The 17352-nt window shown below is 42.9% G+C and overlaps 1 protein-coding gene across 1 annotated transcript; it reads right to left on the bottom strand.

The window, feature by feature from the left end:
• Window positions 1-14686, bottom strand: LOC144273803 (protein FAM83D-A-like). The gene is made up of 6 exons (XM_077832507.1): window positions 14225-14686; window positions 8394-8561; window positions 7381-7505; window positions 6724-7110; window positions 211-597; window positions 1-121 (listed from the first exon to the last, which is right to left on the bottom strand). The coding sequence occupies exons 1-6, from the start codon at window positions 14684-14686 to the stop codon at window positions 1-3; spliced, it is 1650 nt and encodes a 549-aa protein (XP_077688633.1).
• Between the last annotated feature and the right edge of the window lie 2666 nt (window positions 14687-17352).

Genomic DNA, 17352 nt, shown 5'->3' on the forward strand with positions numbered 1-17352 from the left:
TCACCTAGGAGGCAGAGACAACAATACAGTCTTATGTTTGCTGGCCTGAGTTGTAGTAGTCTTCAGAAGAACCACTGTTTGAGTATTGCCTTCTCTCAATTTGAGATTTGTTTTCCAGTGGCTACCATTACAACATTGGTTTGCAAGGAAGCATTGGATATGGGCACAGTGGGCTCTTCTCATCTTTCAAGTTGAGTGGACAGTGCTTACCTCTCTATGCTCCAACGTGGCCTCATGACTGCAGAGACATTCTTCTCAGTCAACGGTGGAGATGCCTGCATTATGATATTTGACTCACACTTTGCCTCCCTGGAGGCAATCAAGAAGCTCTGTTTCTTTCTCATGTTTTCTATAAATGCTCTAAGGTAGAAAAACTCCATTCTCAAGAAGTTTTCCTTCATCCAGTCACTGGAAGCCTTTGTTCTCCTGAGCAGCTGATCAAACATTCCACTCTTCTTGCAACCGGATGACAGTTTGGGGTTGATGGGCTTTGACCGTGCAAAAAGGATCCGGAATTCCAGGTCAAAGCGTGCAACTGCTGGGCCCGACAGAATCAAGATGTTACTGCTGCTTAGTTTCCCATCAGTCCATGTGAAACTTAATAATGAGAACATTCACAATGATGTTAATTTATTACAATAAATAATACACCCACACAAAGGTTGAAATAGTGCCAATACATGTTCCCTTTCAATACAAGAAACTAGATTGTTACTGTACTACGGATAGTTAGCAACATAATTTTTAGTGCAAACATCACATACGATCAACAGGTCACAAGAAAATCAGTTTTGTACTGTTACCCTTCACCCCACAATCCAAAGAAGTCATAGGAGACAAGGACATGAAAAGAAATAGGGTACTTGCCTGTAGGAACCTGTTGTCACTCTTATGCCGTCAACCAAGATAAACTTTTCTTGGACCCTCCCCACAATTTTGACTCCTGACCTTGTGCAATAGGTGTTTCCTGATATAGTTCGAACTCTCTATTGTGTTCGCCTGATAGATTTTGATGTGTGATGCTGGCTGTTTGTATAACAGTTATGAAGCTTTAAGTTTTTGCATCTCAGTGCCAACTGCCATTAAATAATTATTGTGTGACCCACCCACCCACAACAATTTCCCATAACTGTGAAAATTTAAAACAATAAAAGAAAAAAGCTTTAAAGTGAACATTGATATTAGCCCTCTCTCTCTCTCTCTCTAATCTAAATCAGTTTCTTTCAAACTTATTAATAGAGGGGGCACAGAGGCCAATGCTGTATTCAGAGACCCCATGACAAAACATTCCCATACTGCCAGGTCCCCAGTCCTGAGCCCCCAGAATATCATGTGTGGTTTAAAAAAATCATTACATTTTAAACAGATGCTATGTCCTGGATTCTGTTTATTTGTCTGCTGATTTCTCAGATCTAGACTAGGTCTGCACTATAGAGTTTTGCTTTCACAGCTATATCAGGCACGGGGTGTGATCTCTGACCAACATAGCTGTGCCAGCAATAGCACCTAGGGTAGACGCAGTTATTTTGGCAAAATTGTGCTTTTGATTGTATAGTTTATTTCAGAGGGAGGGGCTGAAATAAGCGATCCATGCAAAGTGCAGATTTGCCAGTATATACTGAGTCCACACTAGGAGTGCTTTACAGGTATGCTATGACAGTAGAACTATATCAACAAATCCCCCTCGTTCAGATGCAGTTTATACAGGTCTTTTGCCAGTATAACTTAAACCAAAACTAAGCTATGGCAGCAAAAGAACATTTTTGCCAGTACGGTTGCATCAACATTAGGGCTTTTGCCAGCATAGCTATGTCGGTTACCAGTGTGATTGTTTTCACACTCCAACCAACCATTATGCTAGTAATACTTTCTCATATAGACCAGATCCAAGTGTAGATCTGACTGTAGTCTAGACTAAAAAAGGGTTGTATGTGTTTTTATACCAGTATAGCTACACTGGCAAAGCCATTTAGTGTAGGCATAGTTTATACTTGCAAAAGAGTTTTTTTGCTAGTATAGCTTATACCGATTCCCCCAGCAAAACAAGTTACACTAGGGCTTTTGCAGGTATAAAAATGTCATAAAAATCAGCCCTCCACCCCCCACCTGGTATTACTATATTGGCAAAAGTTTTATGCATAGCTCTGGCCTGAGCCTTTAGGGTGCACTTCGATAATGTTTCCAAGATTTCCTCTATAACCAGGTGGGCTAGAAACATTCATTAAGAAAAAAAAGAATCTCATATTCACACCTAAGAATTTGCTCCTAGGAGCTGGAGCTTTAAGAACAATACCATGCATCATGACACTCATAACTAGAGGGTTGCGCACTTTGTTGTTTCCCTAGGCTGAGCACTTTGCACACACTCGAGGGTCCTTGCATTTCTCTCGTCCCAGCCACAAGTTCTGTGTGTGCCATCCTCCCCTCCCGCTCTGTTGTAGAGACTCTCTTCAACCCCTTCATCCCTTCCCTCATGCCAGGGTCTCCATGTCCCCCTTCCCTTCTAGCCAGCGTCTCTGTCTGTCCCCCCTATCTTTCTCCCACACCAGCAGCTCTGTATACTCATAGTTCCCCCAGCCCCCAGGCATAGGGCACTGTGTCCGCATTCTCCCCATGCTCACCGTTCCGCCTTCCTCACCATGGCAAGGGCTTAGTGTGCCTCCCTATTCCCCATCCCTCCTATGCAGGATCTCTGTGTGCCCTCCGTGCCAGGGGCTGTGTGTTCTACATACCATATCCGAGTTCTTCATTCTTCCTCCTCCTGCTAGTGATTCTGTATCCCTCATTCCCCCTTCCCTTGCGGTTCCATGCGCCCCCATGCCAGGAATCCCTGCCCATGCCAAGGACTGTGTATGTACGCTCCAGCCCCCCACCTCCAACCCATTCTTTTTCTTTCTCTCTGGGAAATAAGTAATTCAGGGTGTCAGTATATTTAAACTGTACTAGGAACAGCAGCAGAGCTGAGATTGGGGTATTGCTATGCTGGAAGGCTGCCTTCAGCTGGTTATTTGATCTATAGACACAGTCAGTGCTTGAAGTTGCTTAATCTGCTAACCAGATGATCTGTGCACCCCCCATTTCTCCCTGCTGTTTTTTTTTATTTTCATCCAAAGCAATAGGGTTCTGCCCACTGATACCTGCAACAGTCCCTGAAATTTTGGAGTTGATCAAATGCAACATTCAAAAGTTATCACATTGCGGACAAGCGTAGAAAATGCCACCGCACCGAGTGCAAGATTTCACTTCACCTGGCCAACTAGGAAAAGAGATTGAGTTTAGATTCACCTTAGCTACCATATATTAGCTAAGCCCTACCTAAATTTGATCATTTTTCTAGTCAAGACTAATAGTCAACATTGTTCCTTATGTTTGATCTCATCTGTTAGGTCTTAAAAATGAATTCAGCAGTGCAAGGTAAAAAGGCAGGGAAGCAATAGCAAACTGGCTGCTGCTGTGACCATTTGTATTATGGACAGCATTGGAAGCTACATCCAGTGACTGGCAAACAGACCAGATGTAACTTTAGGCAGCACCAGCACAGGAGAAACCGAAGCACAACAGGATGGATAGGGCTGCTCAAGGCCCAGTTTAAGGCACATGCCCAAAGCTTGACTTGTGAAAAGTTTCCTTAAATTCACAGAAGAAAAAAACAAACAAAAGTATGATGCAAGCCATAATCCCTTGCATGACTCATTAGTCCTAGCCAAGCCTTAAGAAAACCCTCTATCACAGCGGTTCTCAAACTGTAGGTCAGGACCCCAAAGTGGGTTGTGACTCCATTTTAATGGGGTCGCCAGGGTTGGCTTAGATTTGCTGGGGCCCGGGGCCAAAGCCCGAGTCCCACCGCCCGGGACCGAAGCCCAGGGACTGAAGCCGTGGGCAGCGGGGCTCAGGTTACAGGCTCCCTGCCTGGGGCTGAAGCCCTTGAGCTTTGGCTTTGCTCCCCTCCACCCCGGGTGGTCAGGCTTGGGCTTTGTCAGAGGAGGGTGTGGTGCAATTAAGTTTGAGAACCTCTGCTCTACGATAAGACAAGGCAGCACAGGCTGGATTTGAGGTGGTGGCTCGACCTAAGGAGAGCCACAGGATCTTTGTCCAACAGCTTCAATAAGGAATCCCGATTATATTCATTACAACCAAGTCAAGTTTCTTCCCTACCACAAGGATATATGCATCAAAGTCATTGCACTTTATACCAGGCAGCTGATGGTTTGGGAAAAGAATCACCAGACAATTAAGTTCAATTACCCTGATGCTTTATTAAATCTTTGACAAAGAGGGTGAAAAACTCACAGAACCACAAAATCCCCAGCCACATTTCACTTGCTTCTTAATCTCTAGCACTCTTTTTCGTGTACATAAATAATGTGACAGAGCAGCACTATGACTGTTGTAATTAATCGTAAGTGATATGTTTATACCTTACCTGATTAATATGGTCTTTCAATTAATTTTTATTATAATCCGATGGTTGTTTGGCAAATTCTTTTAGAGAAAAATTATGTCCTTGATTGTAATAAGAGATGTAATCTTAAAATCCTGGCTGTTTATTTGGATACATTTTGAAATTACAAATAATACAAAAGATCTCCCACTATTATTAAAAACAGTTATTATATAAATATTGCTTTTTTTCAGTCACAGCAACAATAGCCCATACAGGAAACACTGTTACAGTAAACTTAGAATCCTTTGCATAAAAGAGGAGAAAAAGCTCATTCAAGAGAAAAGTCCACCATCAATTTTGAACACACAAATATGCAAGACACTTACAAATTCTGAAAGAGTAAGTTAGCCTGACAGGAACATTCTGCACACATCACAAAAGTGGCATTAAGAGGATTATTGCATTGAAGAGATACATATCATAGCAAAGGACAAACCCATACTTAGGATACTAGCACACAAGGATTAAAAAAAAAACCATCATGGACACTGAATGTTCTTAGATTAGGCAAATTAAGTTTCAGTTACAATAAATGCAGAAGATTAATTATGTTATCTTTATTGGACATAACAGACTTTTTCTTGTTTATAATGTATAACAGGCTATATGAAGTGCAAATTAATGTAAATCTAGAATATTAAATTTTTCCTGAATTAAAACAGCCTTAATGCAACAATTATAGGGTTGCCCCCAGTTTTGTGTATTTTTTGTTTTTAATTGCTATGCTTAATAACATACATAACTCTTCAGTTAGGTTTAGATATTCACACCTCAGGCCCAGACTCAGTGAAGCACTCACACCCATGCCTGAATGCTCTGCTGAATCAAGGCCTCAATGAATGAAGTGGGTTAAGAGTATGTTCCTACTTTACTGCAGCTGCCATTGTTTGAGTGAAGAGAACTTTCTGCAGGGCTGGATTAATGAGACCACAGGGCAAGAATATATGTTGAAATTACTATTTTTGCAACAGAAAAGATTAGATTTGTTTTAAATGAGAGCTTTGAATTTGTATGAAGACCTTAAAATGGCAGGATATTTGATTTTTTTTTTTTTGCACAGATGATTTGCCTGGCCTAGGTTAAGGTGAGCTTTTTTGATTTTGGGGGAAATGTGTGCAGTGAGGGGGGAAGGGGGGAATTCTTCCTTGCGTTTCAAAACCTCTCATAAAATTCAGGAGTAGGCTGAAAGCAACAGCTCCTGTGTCTGTCAGGCCAGGTATGGTGAATGTACAATGATATAACGAAATAGGCCTTCATTTGGTTCTGCAAAAGCAAATAGGGAAAGCTTCAGTGTAGGAAAAAAAAAAAGTATTCTAGAGAAATGAATATCTAAAAAAGATTATAAAAAATCTTTTTGCAACCTTATCCATACTTTATTACAAAACAAAAAGGATAGTGTACATTTAAAATAATGTGCGAAACTCAAATAGCAAATTAAGGCACTTTTATGTTTTAATGCTTCAAGTACTTCACTGTGCATTGTGTAATAACTTGCATAGGAAGAACCACAACAGTGCTCTGTGTAAACGTCTCTCTTTCACCAACAGAAGTTGGTCCAATAAAAGATATTCCCTCACCCATCTTGTCTGTCTAATATACTGGGACCAACATGGCCACAACAACACTGCAAACAACAGTGCTTAAAAGCAGCTGATGCACTAACTTGCTCCACCTAGCTGCAGCCATTCATTTGAAGAAAGGGTGTGATGTCTGAGGCCCAGTAGGCTAACATCTATCTTTTTCCATCTGGTTGAGGTTATATGTTATCGTTTGGCTATCCATGTCATTTTTCAGTCAAATGTCCCTAGCTGGAGAGGTTGCCAAACACAAGTTTGAGCTTGGACCTGATTTCAGAGCAGAAGAGTGCCCTCCCCCCCCCCCCATTTATTTTTCAGAAGGAGCTCTTTAAGCAGTGTTCTTTTCCGTAGCAAGAGTCTTTAGAACAACCAGACCCATTGAGTTATGAGGATACTGATCTAGTAGAGGATGTGAAAGTGCAGCAGAATGACTGAAAACTAGAAGAAGTTAACAAGAGTTATCCACATGCTGGTGATAATATCCACATATTATCACCTAGGAGGCAGAGACAACAATACAGTCTTATGTTTGCTGGCCTGAGTTGTAGTAGTCTTCAGAAGAACCACTGTTTGAGTATTGCCTTCTCTCAATTTGAGATTTGTTTTCCAGTGGCTACCATTACAACATTGGTTTGCAAGGAAGCATTGGATATGGGCACAGTGGGCTCTTCTCATCTTTCAAGTTGAGTGGACAGTGCTTACCTCTCTATGCTCCAACGTGGCCTCATGACTGCAGAGACATTCTTCTCAGTCAACGGTGGAGATGCCTGCATTATGATATTTGACTCACACTTTGCCTCCCTGGAGGCAATCAAGAAGCTCTGTTTCTTTCTCATGTTTTCTATAAATGCTCTAAGGTAGAAAAACTCCATTCTCAAGAAGTTTTCCTTCATCCAGTCACTGGAAGCCTTTGTTCTCCTGAGCAGCTGATCAAACATTCCACTCTTCTTGCAACCGGATGACAGTTTGGGGTTGATGGGCTTTGACCGTGCAAAAAGGATCCGGAATTCCAGGTCAAAGCGTGCAACTGCTGGGCCCGACAGAATCAAGATGTTACTGCTGCTTAGTTTCCCATCAGTCCATGTGAAACTTAATAATGAGAACATTCACAATGATGTTAATTTATTACAATAAATAATACACCCACACAAAGGTTGAAATAGTGCCAATACATGTTCCCTTTCAATACAAGAAACTAGATTGTTACTGTACTACGGATAGTTAGCAACATAATTTTTAGTGCAAACATCACATACGATCAACAGGTCACAAGAAAATCAGTTTTGTACTGTTACCCTTCACCCCACAATCCAAAGAAGTCATAGGAGACAAGGACATGAAAAGAAATAGGGTACTTGCCTGTAGGAACCTGTTGTCACTCTTATGCCGTCAACCAAGATAAACTTTTCTTGGACCCTCCCCACAATTTTGACTCCTGACCTTGTGCAATAGGTGTTTCCTGATATAGTTCGAACTCTCATCAGCTGTTTGAAAGGGGGGGGGGGGAAAAACCACCCTTATTTAAGTTTTGACATATCAAAAGAAAATGATTCTACCTAAGAGGGAAACTTACAAACGTTAACGATAAAAGAGTGTCCGAAGACCACTGCTGATCAGCTAACACAGGATGTTGCTGAGTGGCATAAGATTCACTCTCCTAAGGAGTCAAATGACCATTCTAAGGGGTTCTTGTGGCTTAGGGAGCAAAACATTAAGTCAAAATTTGAACTAGAATTTAGTCTCCCTCTTTGTAAAGCAGTGAGTCTTGATGCCGTTGGGCTAACAAGACCACTCAACGTATTTGTCCTTAAGGGAATAAAAAATGGACTAAACTGAACTGAACCCTCCTTTGTGTCCGTACAAAAGAGTGACTAAAATATAGTGGATTATGTGTTTACACAGTACGAGTCTCCTCCCCCTTTAAATAATTTATGTTTGTGGGAAGAGAACCTCTCTTTCAACAGATTTCCTAGAGGAAGGAAGAGAACTTTAATCATCTGGGCCAGAAACATTAAGACATTCATCAGAAAGATTCCCATTCTAAGGAAAATCAATTTACTTTATGAGATGGCCAGAAAATGAAGGTTCAAGCTAAGATATTTAAACAAAGAAAAGGGTGTCTGCAGTGCTTTCAGCAATCCCATAACAAGTGTTAAAGACAAAACAATCACTTCAGTGTAATACATGGGTGTTAGTGCACCTCTAAAGACATCATCGTTTGTGCAGTTAATGCCTTCTTTTTCAAGATCAGTTAAAACTTACAAAAAAGAGCAAGAGCTACACAAATCATATTTCTTCTGAAAACTCAAATGTTATGGTTGCAACAGGGCCAATAACCAATTGTTTCTTGCTATAAGTATCACAGTGCCTACCTTCTCCTGCTCATGATCAACTCCTAGATTTCTGCACATTTTCAGAAAGTGGGGAAATGAAGCACGATCTAAAAGGATGTACACGCTAACTTTCCGCTTGCTACAGGCTTCCTGAAGGTCTTTGAAGATATCAATGTCTGTGAAAGTATCCATAACCACAGCAATAACCTGAAAAAAAATACAGAAGAAACCATTAGTTCAAGAAAATCTTGTGACCTATATCTTATTTTTCTCAGCACCCCAGGGAAGATTTAGAAAGGGCAGAGGGGCGTGTGAATCAATTTAGCTTCCAAATTAAGTAGTTCCCTGGTTGATTTCCTTTTATTGATACTATATTCCCTAGACAAGTTTCCATTTTCCTTGCTACTTTTTTTTAAGTGTTATTTCATTATGGCATGGTCAACATGTTCTGTCATTCTTAGCAGCATTCCATAAGTGTCTCAAATACTGGATAATTTAGATATGCAATGCTGTAGCCGCATCAGCCCCTGGATATTAGAGAGACAAGGTGGATGGCGTAATATCTTATTGAATCAACTTGTTGATGACAGACAAATCCCTGGCTGAACCAGAGCAGCATGTGCAGGCTCTACAGTGGGAAGGCTTTTTATATTGCTCTGTATCAGAGGTGAGAGAGGACACCATGATACTGAGGGATGAAAGGGTAAGGGAATGAGTTTAGGTTAAGCTAACAACACTTCAAAGGGAAAAATACATGGGTATTGCACGTGTACTATACCTCTATATTAGGTGTCAAATATGTTGCTTCACAGTACACCTAAGGTATATGGATACCCATTGTAATCAATCTTTGCATATCATCGCTTCCACAAAGTCATATACAGTACAATGGAAAAACAGATATTGAACTCTTAGGATGATGGGAGCCTGCTTCTTAGAGTATTTATTCTGTCTTTGATACTTACCATTTGATAATACATACAAAGAAATGCATACATCTAAGATTCTTTGCTACTCCATCCACATGGTTTCCTTTTGTACACCTGGAATTACAATAGCAGGAACTAGAGAGTCTGTGAATAGGGGCTACATCTCTTTGGTTCATAGGGTGCAAACGACATAATTAAATAGCTGAAGGCAGGTAAGTGAATTGGGAAAGAGAGATTGTTGGCTGTCAGTCCTTTCTGCCAATGGATAAGTTACTCAGGATGAGGAATCTTATATACATTAAAAATCAAGTACTGAATCATCGCTTATCAGGGAACATTATCTCCGTTTGTCATTTGCTCAGCAGCAGCTGGCTCACTGTTTGATTATATTTGTATTCTATGTTCCCTCTTTTGTATTGAATGACTTCACCCTCAAGGTTAAGCCACACAGGTCTTAAGGTTCCTTCATTTCCCCCACCTCTAAATTGATCCCAAGACCCACCAGGGCAGTCAGAGACCACAGACTGCTCTCCAATACCAGATGAGTGGGCTAGTAAGAAGCTTACTTAGAAACTTTTTTTTTAAAAAAAAAGATAAGTGTTTCACCACCAGCCTTCCGTAATCAAATAGTTGACCTTTAATACCATTCAGCCACATAATAAACTGGGATATGGGAACGGGGAGTAAATATCCGGTCCAAAACAGAACTTTGGCAAGATGGTTAATTCTTAGCTTGAAGTTTCTTACACTGAAGTACCCCAAGTTGGAGATGCAACACAAATGCAAGCCATTTTGATAGACACATTCTAAATCAGAGATTGTGGGATTGTGTCCTCTTCCTGCAAATGTATTGCTTGAAGAGAAGGATTGCTTGAGTCCCAAAACTTGGAAAGGATCACTGACTTCACCAGTATTATCTGCAAAGGGTTTGAGTATGCAAGGAAAAGGAACTTCTCATTGCAGCAAATATCTTCACTGATGTGAATTGGTTTCCCCTTTACTATCATTTCTTTAGATTAGAAGAAATGCTGAGGATCCTCACCATATTGTCATTAGTAGGGCTGTCAAGTGATTAAAAAAATTAATCACAATTAATCGCATGATTAAAAAATTAATTGTGATTAATCACACAATAATAGAATACCATTTATTTACATATTTTTGGATGTTTTCTACATTTTCAACTATAATTGATTTCAATTATAACAACAGAGTACAGTGCTCACTTTATTTTTGATTACAAATATTTGTGCTGTAAAAAACAAAATAATTTTCAATTCACCTTATACAAGTACTATAGTGCAATCTCTTTTTCGTGAAAGTTGAACTTACAAACATGGAATTATGTACAAAAAATAACTGCATTAAAAATAAAAATGTAAAACTTTAGAGACTACAAGTCCACGGAATCCTACTTCTTGTTCAGCCAGTCACTCAGACAAACAAGTTTGTTTACATTTGCAGGAGATAATGCTGCCTGCTTCTTGTTCACAATGTCACCTGAAAGTGAGAACAGGCATTCGCATGGCATTGTTGTAGCCGGCATCGCAAGATATTTATGTGTCAGATAAGCTAAAGATTCATATGTCTCTTCATGCTTCAGCCATCATTCCAGAGGACATGCGTCCATGCTGATGATGAGTTCTGCTCGATAACAATCCAAAGCAGTGCAGACCGACACATATTCACTTTCATCATCTGAGTCAGATGCCACCAGCAGAAGGTTGATTTTCTTTTTTCCGTGGTTCAAGTTATGTAGTTTCCGCATCGGAATGTTGCTCTTTTAAGACTTCTGAAAGCATGCTCCACACCTTGTCCCGCTCAGATTTTGGAAGGCACTTCAGATCCTTAAACCTTGGGTTGAGTGCTGTTGCTATCTGTAGAAATCTCATATTGTACCTTCTTTGCGTTTTGTCAAATCTGCAATGAAAGTGTTCTTAAAATGAACAACATATGCTGGTTCATCATTTGAGACTGCTATAACATGAAATATATTGCAGAATGCAGGTAAAACAGCAGGAGACATACTATTCTCGCCCCAGCGAGCTCAGTCAGAATTTAATTAATGCATTTTTTTTAAACGAGTGTCACGAGCATGGAAGCATCTCCTCTGGAATGGTGAACGAAGCATGAAGGGGCATATGAATGTTTAGTATATCTGTCATGTAAATACCTTGTAATGCCGGCTACAAAAGTGTCATGTGAACGCCTGTTCTCTCTTTCAGGTGAGATTATAAATAAGCAGGCAGCATTATCTCCCGAAAATGTAAACAATCTTGTATGTCTTAGCGATTGGCTGAACAAGAAGTAGGACTGAGTGGACTTATAGGCTCTAAAGTTTCACATTGTTTTGTTTTTGAGTGCAGTTATGTAACAACCAAACAAAAAATATATTTGTAAATTGCACTTTCACAATAAAGAGATTGCATTATGGTGCTTGTATGAGGTGAATTGAAAAATACTATTCTCTTTTTTTATAATTTTTACAGTGAAAATATTTGTAATCAAAATAATATAAAGTGAGCACTTTACACTGTATTCTGTGTTGTATTTAAAATAAATATATTTGAAAATGTAGAAAAAAATCAAAAATATTTAATCAACTTCAATTGGTATTCTATTGTTTAACAATGTGATTAAAACTGCAATTATTCATGATTAATATTTTTGAGTTAATCGCATGAGTTAACTGTGATTAATTGACAGCCCTAGTCATTAGGGATCCCACGACGTTTTGAACAAAGGAAGCATTATTAGTCTAGATGGCCTGACCAAGATCCAGCTTGGATAATTACACTCTGCCTTCATAGCTGATATCATAGGGATAAAATCTAAGTAGAGATGTTCTTCAGTTCTCTTCTGAAAAACTTAAGTGGGACTAACCTAAGTCAGCCTCACTTCAGTCCCCAGCAAAATCATGGAGCAGGTCCTCAAGGAATCCAGTCTGAAGCACTTGGAGGAGAGGAAGGTGATCAGGAACAGTCAACATGGATTCACCAAGGGCAAGTCATGCCTGACAAACCCGATTGCCTTCTATGATGAGATAACTGGCTCTGTGGATATGGGGAAGTGGTGGATGTGATATATCTTGACTTTAGCAAAGCTTTTGATACAGTCTCCCACGGTATTCTTGCCAGCAAGTTAAAGAAGTATGGATAGGATGAATGGACTATAAGGTGGATAGAAAGTTGGCTAGATTGTCGGGCTCAACGGGTAGTGATCAACGGCTCGATATCTAGTTGATAGCCGGCATTAAGCAGAGTGCCCCAGGGGTCTGTCCTGGGGCCGGTTTTGTTCAATATCTTTATTAATGATCTGGATGATGGGATGAATTGCACCCTCAGTAAGTTCGCAGATGACACTAAACTGGGGGGAGAGGTAGATATGCTGGAGGGTAGGGATAGGGTCCAGAGTGACCTAGACTAATTGAAGGTTTGGGCCAAAAGAAATCTGATGAGGTTCAACAAAGACAAGTGCAGAGTCCTGCACTTAGGAAGGAAGAATCCCATGCACTGCTACCGGCTGGGGACTGACTAGCTAAGCAGCAGTTCTACAGAAAAGGACCTGGGGATTACAGCGGACAAGAAGCTGGATACGAGTCAACAGTGTGCCCTTGTTACCAAGAAGGACAATGGCATATTGGGCTGTATTAATAGGAGCATTGCCAGCAGATCGAGGGAAGTGATTATTCCCCTCTATTCGGCACTGGTGAGGCCACACCTGGAGTATTGTGTCTAGTTTTGGTCCCCCACTACAGAAGGGATGTGAACAAACTGAAGAGAGTCCAGCGGAGGGCAACGAAAATGATTAGGGGGCTGGGGCACGTGACTTACGAGGAGAGGCTGAGGGAACTGGGGTTATTTAGTCTGCAGAAGAGAAGAGTGAGGGGGGATTTGATAGCAGCTTCAACTACCTGAAGGGGGGTTCCAAAAAGGATGGACCTAGGCTGTTCTCAGTGGTGGCAGATGACAGAACAAGAAGTAATGGTCTCAAGTTGCAGTGTGGGAGGTCTAGGTTGACTATTAGGAAACACTATTTCACTAGGAGGGTGATGAAGCACTGGAATGGGTTACCTAGGGAGGTGGTGGAATCTCCATCCTTAGAGGTTTTTAGGGCCTGGCTTGACAAAGCCCTGGCTGGGATGATTTAGTTGATGTTGGTCCTGCTTTGAGCAGGGGGTTGGACTAGATGACCTCCTGAGGTCCCTTCCAACCATAATATTCTATGATTCTATGACTACAAGGCAGAAGGCTGCTATATTCCATCCGAGAGGTGGCATGAGTGATCCCCAGGTTTAGTATGTACAGAGCACCTATTGTGGGTTAGACGCAAGTTATCAGGTTTTATTTAAAAGACACACTGTGTGATGGTGTGATACTAAGGTGCTACAAGCATGTGTTTTGGGATGACCACGTTATGAGTAATTGCCAAAGTCGCACATGAACTAACCGAGACCAAGGAGTGTCCATAAGCACACTACACTGTCATTTATTCTGCATATAACACATACATTGCCGAAAGACTAGTTTCTAAAGTAGGAAAGATTTTATCACAAAGCAGACAGGATCCCTGCCCTGAGGAGCTTCTCCCTTCCTTCATTCTCCTGCAGGATTGTAGTGATGGCCTGTCCAGAGAGGAAAGGTCACCACAACCATGACTGTCACAAGTTTTTGCAAGAGCAAAGTCGTGATTTTTAAAAAAATGCAATAAATAATAATGCAAAGTTGCAGGTTTCAGAATTTAATCCTAGCTGGCCAGAGATTAGGTGACCAAAACCAGGGGGTCTTTAGTGCAACACCAGCTTCCAGGCTCCAAGTTCCCCAGGTACAGAGGAGCGCTGTGCAGCGCAGCAGCCCGCGGGTTTCCCAGGCCAAGGGACGCGGTTCCCGAAGCAGGCGGCGCGGGCAGGAAGGGGGCGCAGAGGCCGGGCTGGGGACTCACCTCCCTGGCCGAGCGGATCTGCCTGCGCACCGCCTCCTTGCAGCTGTAGATGGTCTCCCCGAAGCTGGGCTGGAAAAGCGCCTCCACGCGGGTGAGGCCGCGGTACGAGCCGCTGGAGAAGGCCGGCCAGCCCAGCTCCAGCACGGGCGGCTCCACGTCCGACTGCTCGGGGAAGTAGGTGAGCGAGGAGCAGTCCAGCGAGGCGCTGAGCGAGGGCTCGGCCGCCCCGGTCTCGGCCCCGGCCGGCGGCGCGGCCGCCTGGAGGACGGCCTGGATCTCGGGCTCCGAGAGGAAGCCGGGCACCTGCTCCCGGCGCAGGAAAGCGCGGAAAGCGGCGCGGCCGCCCGCCACCAGCTCCTCCAGCGCCAGCCGCTGCGCCTCGCTGTAGAGCTCGGGCGAGCTCGGCTCCCCGCGGGGCCAGCGGCCGGGCGCGTCCTCCAGGCACTGGGACTGGTTCGCCATGGGGAGCCGCGGCCGCTGCTAACCACCAGCCCACAAAGGGCAGCCCCTAAACCAGGCCCTTTATAGGGAGTTTTAAACCCAGCCAACGCCCCCTCACCCCGATTCTCCTCCACCTGCCAACCAGCGCCGGGCCCTGCCTCCTTCTCTTGCACCTTCCCAGGCTGAAGGGAGCGACGGTCGTTGAGTTCAAGCGGCTGGTAGGCTCCCTAATGCCCCAGCTCACCTTGGTGGAGATGCCCTGACTCAGGCGGGGCAGCTGCTGGAGCGGGCCAGAGAGAAGCAAGGGAGAGTCTCTGACTCTACTGGTGCCTGCTTTCTTCCCACGCTGATGCTCCCCACTTAGCAAGCCCTTGTGTAACTCCATCCGAGCTACCCTTCCCCACGGGGCGGGCAGGGAATTATTTCAAACTGTTGTAGAAACAGAGCACACTCAGCACAGGAGACCTGGTACCAAAGAATTGCACCTATCTTGTTCTTGCATTTACATTCCTGCATGGGGGGGGGGGGGGGGTCGGGCGGAGAGAGAGAGGGGAAGAAGAGAGAATGGGCTGTAATTTTATTTACTTTGATTTCTCATCCTCTTAATATGAAGGAGCCCTTCCAAAAGGTGGTGAGCCCTTACGGCCCAGGTAGCAAGGAGTCAAAATAAAAGCAAGGCAGTGCCCCCCCCCCACCACCTTTTGCCAAGGGATGTCTGGGTGAAATCTAAAGCTTAAGAGGCCACAGCTGTACTTATGTTAACAGTCCTTCTCCCCTTTTTCTTCAGAGCGAACCATATCAGAGGAATGTTTGAAACAGCAAGAATAAAGCCAGGGTCTCTTCCGCAGCACTGTTCTTTCCCCCAAAAGAAGTCTAGTGTCTAAAGAATACGCTACATCTTGATGACTTTGACTTCTTCCAGGTACCGTTTATGGGGGTTAATAGCACTAGAATTAATTCCCATCTCTCCTAATAGCGGGAAAATATAAGCCAGACAGCAAATGTTTCATTAAGTGAAGAAGAGTCAAAATCCCAAATAGAAGGGAAGAACCACAGATAAGGAAAAGTCATAATTAAGAAAACCCATGCTGCAAATTCACTGTTTAATTTGTGAAGTAAAATACTTTCTGCTGATGGGAAAATACTGTATAGCAGCCCAGTGTAACACTGTAAAAAGGACATGAAATGAGGAAGGTTTTCAAATAGACTTTAAAAAGGAGACATGCTGCCATAAAGGAAGCATGGAGTAAATCCCTCACCTGGCTGCTAAAGTGTGCATTGACTAGCTCTCTACAACCCCTGCAGTGGCTGATGAGGGGACTTCTTATCACGGGGCCACCTTTTTTTTTTTTTTTAAACTCCTTTAAACAGTGCTAGTGCAGCCAGGGCTTTCCTCATAGTTGCATGGTATGGGCGTGGTAGCATGAAACAATGAATGGTCAGCTTTCCCCCCATAGGAAGGTTGAAATGTATAAAGTAGCTACTTTTGAGCTTAGGTGTAGGTAGCGCTACCAACAAGAATCATAGAACAGATGCTGACAGAGAAATAACGGTACTGCATTGAGCTATCTTATTTTGTAGACAAATTAGATTTAGGGCCTATCTTTCCACTCACTGGTATATCGGAGAGGATCCAGTTGGAAAGCTGCCTTGTTCCACCCGTTGCACACAAACTCACTGAAAGGGAGAACGCTGTAGTATATTTATGAGACCTGAAGGTACGGTTTTACAAAAGTGGAAATGAGATTGGCCAGTGAAGGTTCTGTCCATGTAGCTATCTGCTATTATAGCTTGCCAAGAACAAACATCCCATAGTAGGTTAGAAGGACTTGGCTTCGTCCTCCTCAGCATATCTCCAGGTGATCGTGATAGATCAGAACTAGTAACCGTTCCTCACTTCTGAAAGATTTATGGAATACTGTTAATCTGAAACAAGGGCCGCAGTGTTAGAGGTGTGGTACTTTCAAGGATTATACTTCCCCCACATCCCTTTGCCAATTGTTGTAGGTTTCTAATTTTTTTTAAAATGTTTCTCTCTGGTTCTTGGTAGGAGAAAGACACAGATGGGAAACAAACTGTACTGGAGAAAACAATGAAACTGGCTACAGACAAAGTGCTATCAGTTACCACATTTGAAAGAAATGGTTTTTCCTGTATTTTTTCCTACTTATTTGTAACAGTAGGTAACATCTTCACACAAGTGTAATTAAGATGATGGCATCCACTTGTTGCAACCTAAAAAATTTAGATTACATGAATGTAAACGTTATGCAGTGTCATTGTGTGAAGTCATTGCTGTGCAGGGTTGTCAGCTAGATTTTAGGACAGATGACAGAGCACCTACTGCAGTAATTTGTATTGCCCCACTGCCACCCCCTATATCTGCAGTTCTCAACTGGGGGTCTGTGGCCCCCTGGGGAGTCCATGAGCCCATTCCAGGGGGTCACAGGGCCCCAAGGCTGAAGCCCTAATCCCTGGTTCCCTCCATGGGGCTGTAGCTGGGAGGCACAGGGCTGAAGCCCCTATCCCTGGCACTACCTGCAGGGCTGAAGCCAGGGGCTGAATCCCAGAGCGCCGATGCTCCCTGTGGGGCAGAAGCCCTGAGCCCATGGGCAGAGTTGGGGACATGGAGGGCATTCCCCCTCCACCCCCTAAACTGCAGCACAAGAGCACAGCAGTCCCAGGGG

This window comes from Eretmochelys imbricata, chromosome 13 (genome assembly GCF_965152235.1).
Source record: "Eretmochelys imbricata isolate rEreImb1 chromosome 13, rEreImb1.hap1, whole genome shotgun sequence".
NCBI classification, from domain to species: domain Eukaryota; kingdom Metazoa; phylum Chordata; order Testudines; family Cheloniidae; genus Eretmochelys; species Eretmochelys imbricata.

Excerpts from the sequence above, each read along its gene's own strand:
- LOC144273803 (XM_077832507.1), bottom strand. The coding sequence starts at position 14,686 with ATGGCGAACCAGTCCCAGTGCCTGGAGGACGCGCCCGGCCGCTGGCCC. Across the intron at positions 598-6,723 it reads CCACGTTGGAGCATAGAGAG|TTTCACATGGACTGATGGGA; the intron begins GTAAGCACTGTC and ends CTCATTATTAAG. Across the intron at positions 122-210 it reads CCACGTTGGAGCATAGAGAG|CCACTGGAAAACAAATCTCA; the intron begins GTAAGCACTGTC and ends TTGTAATGGTAG.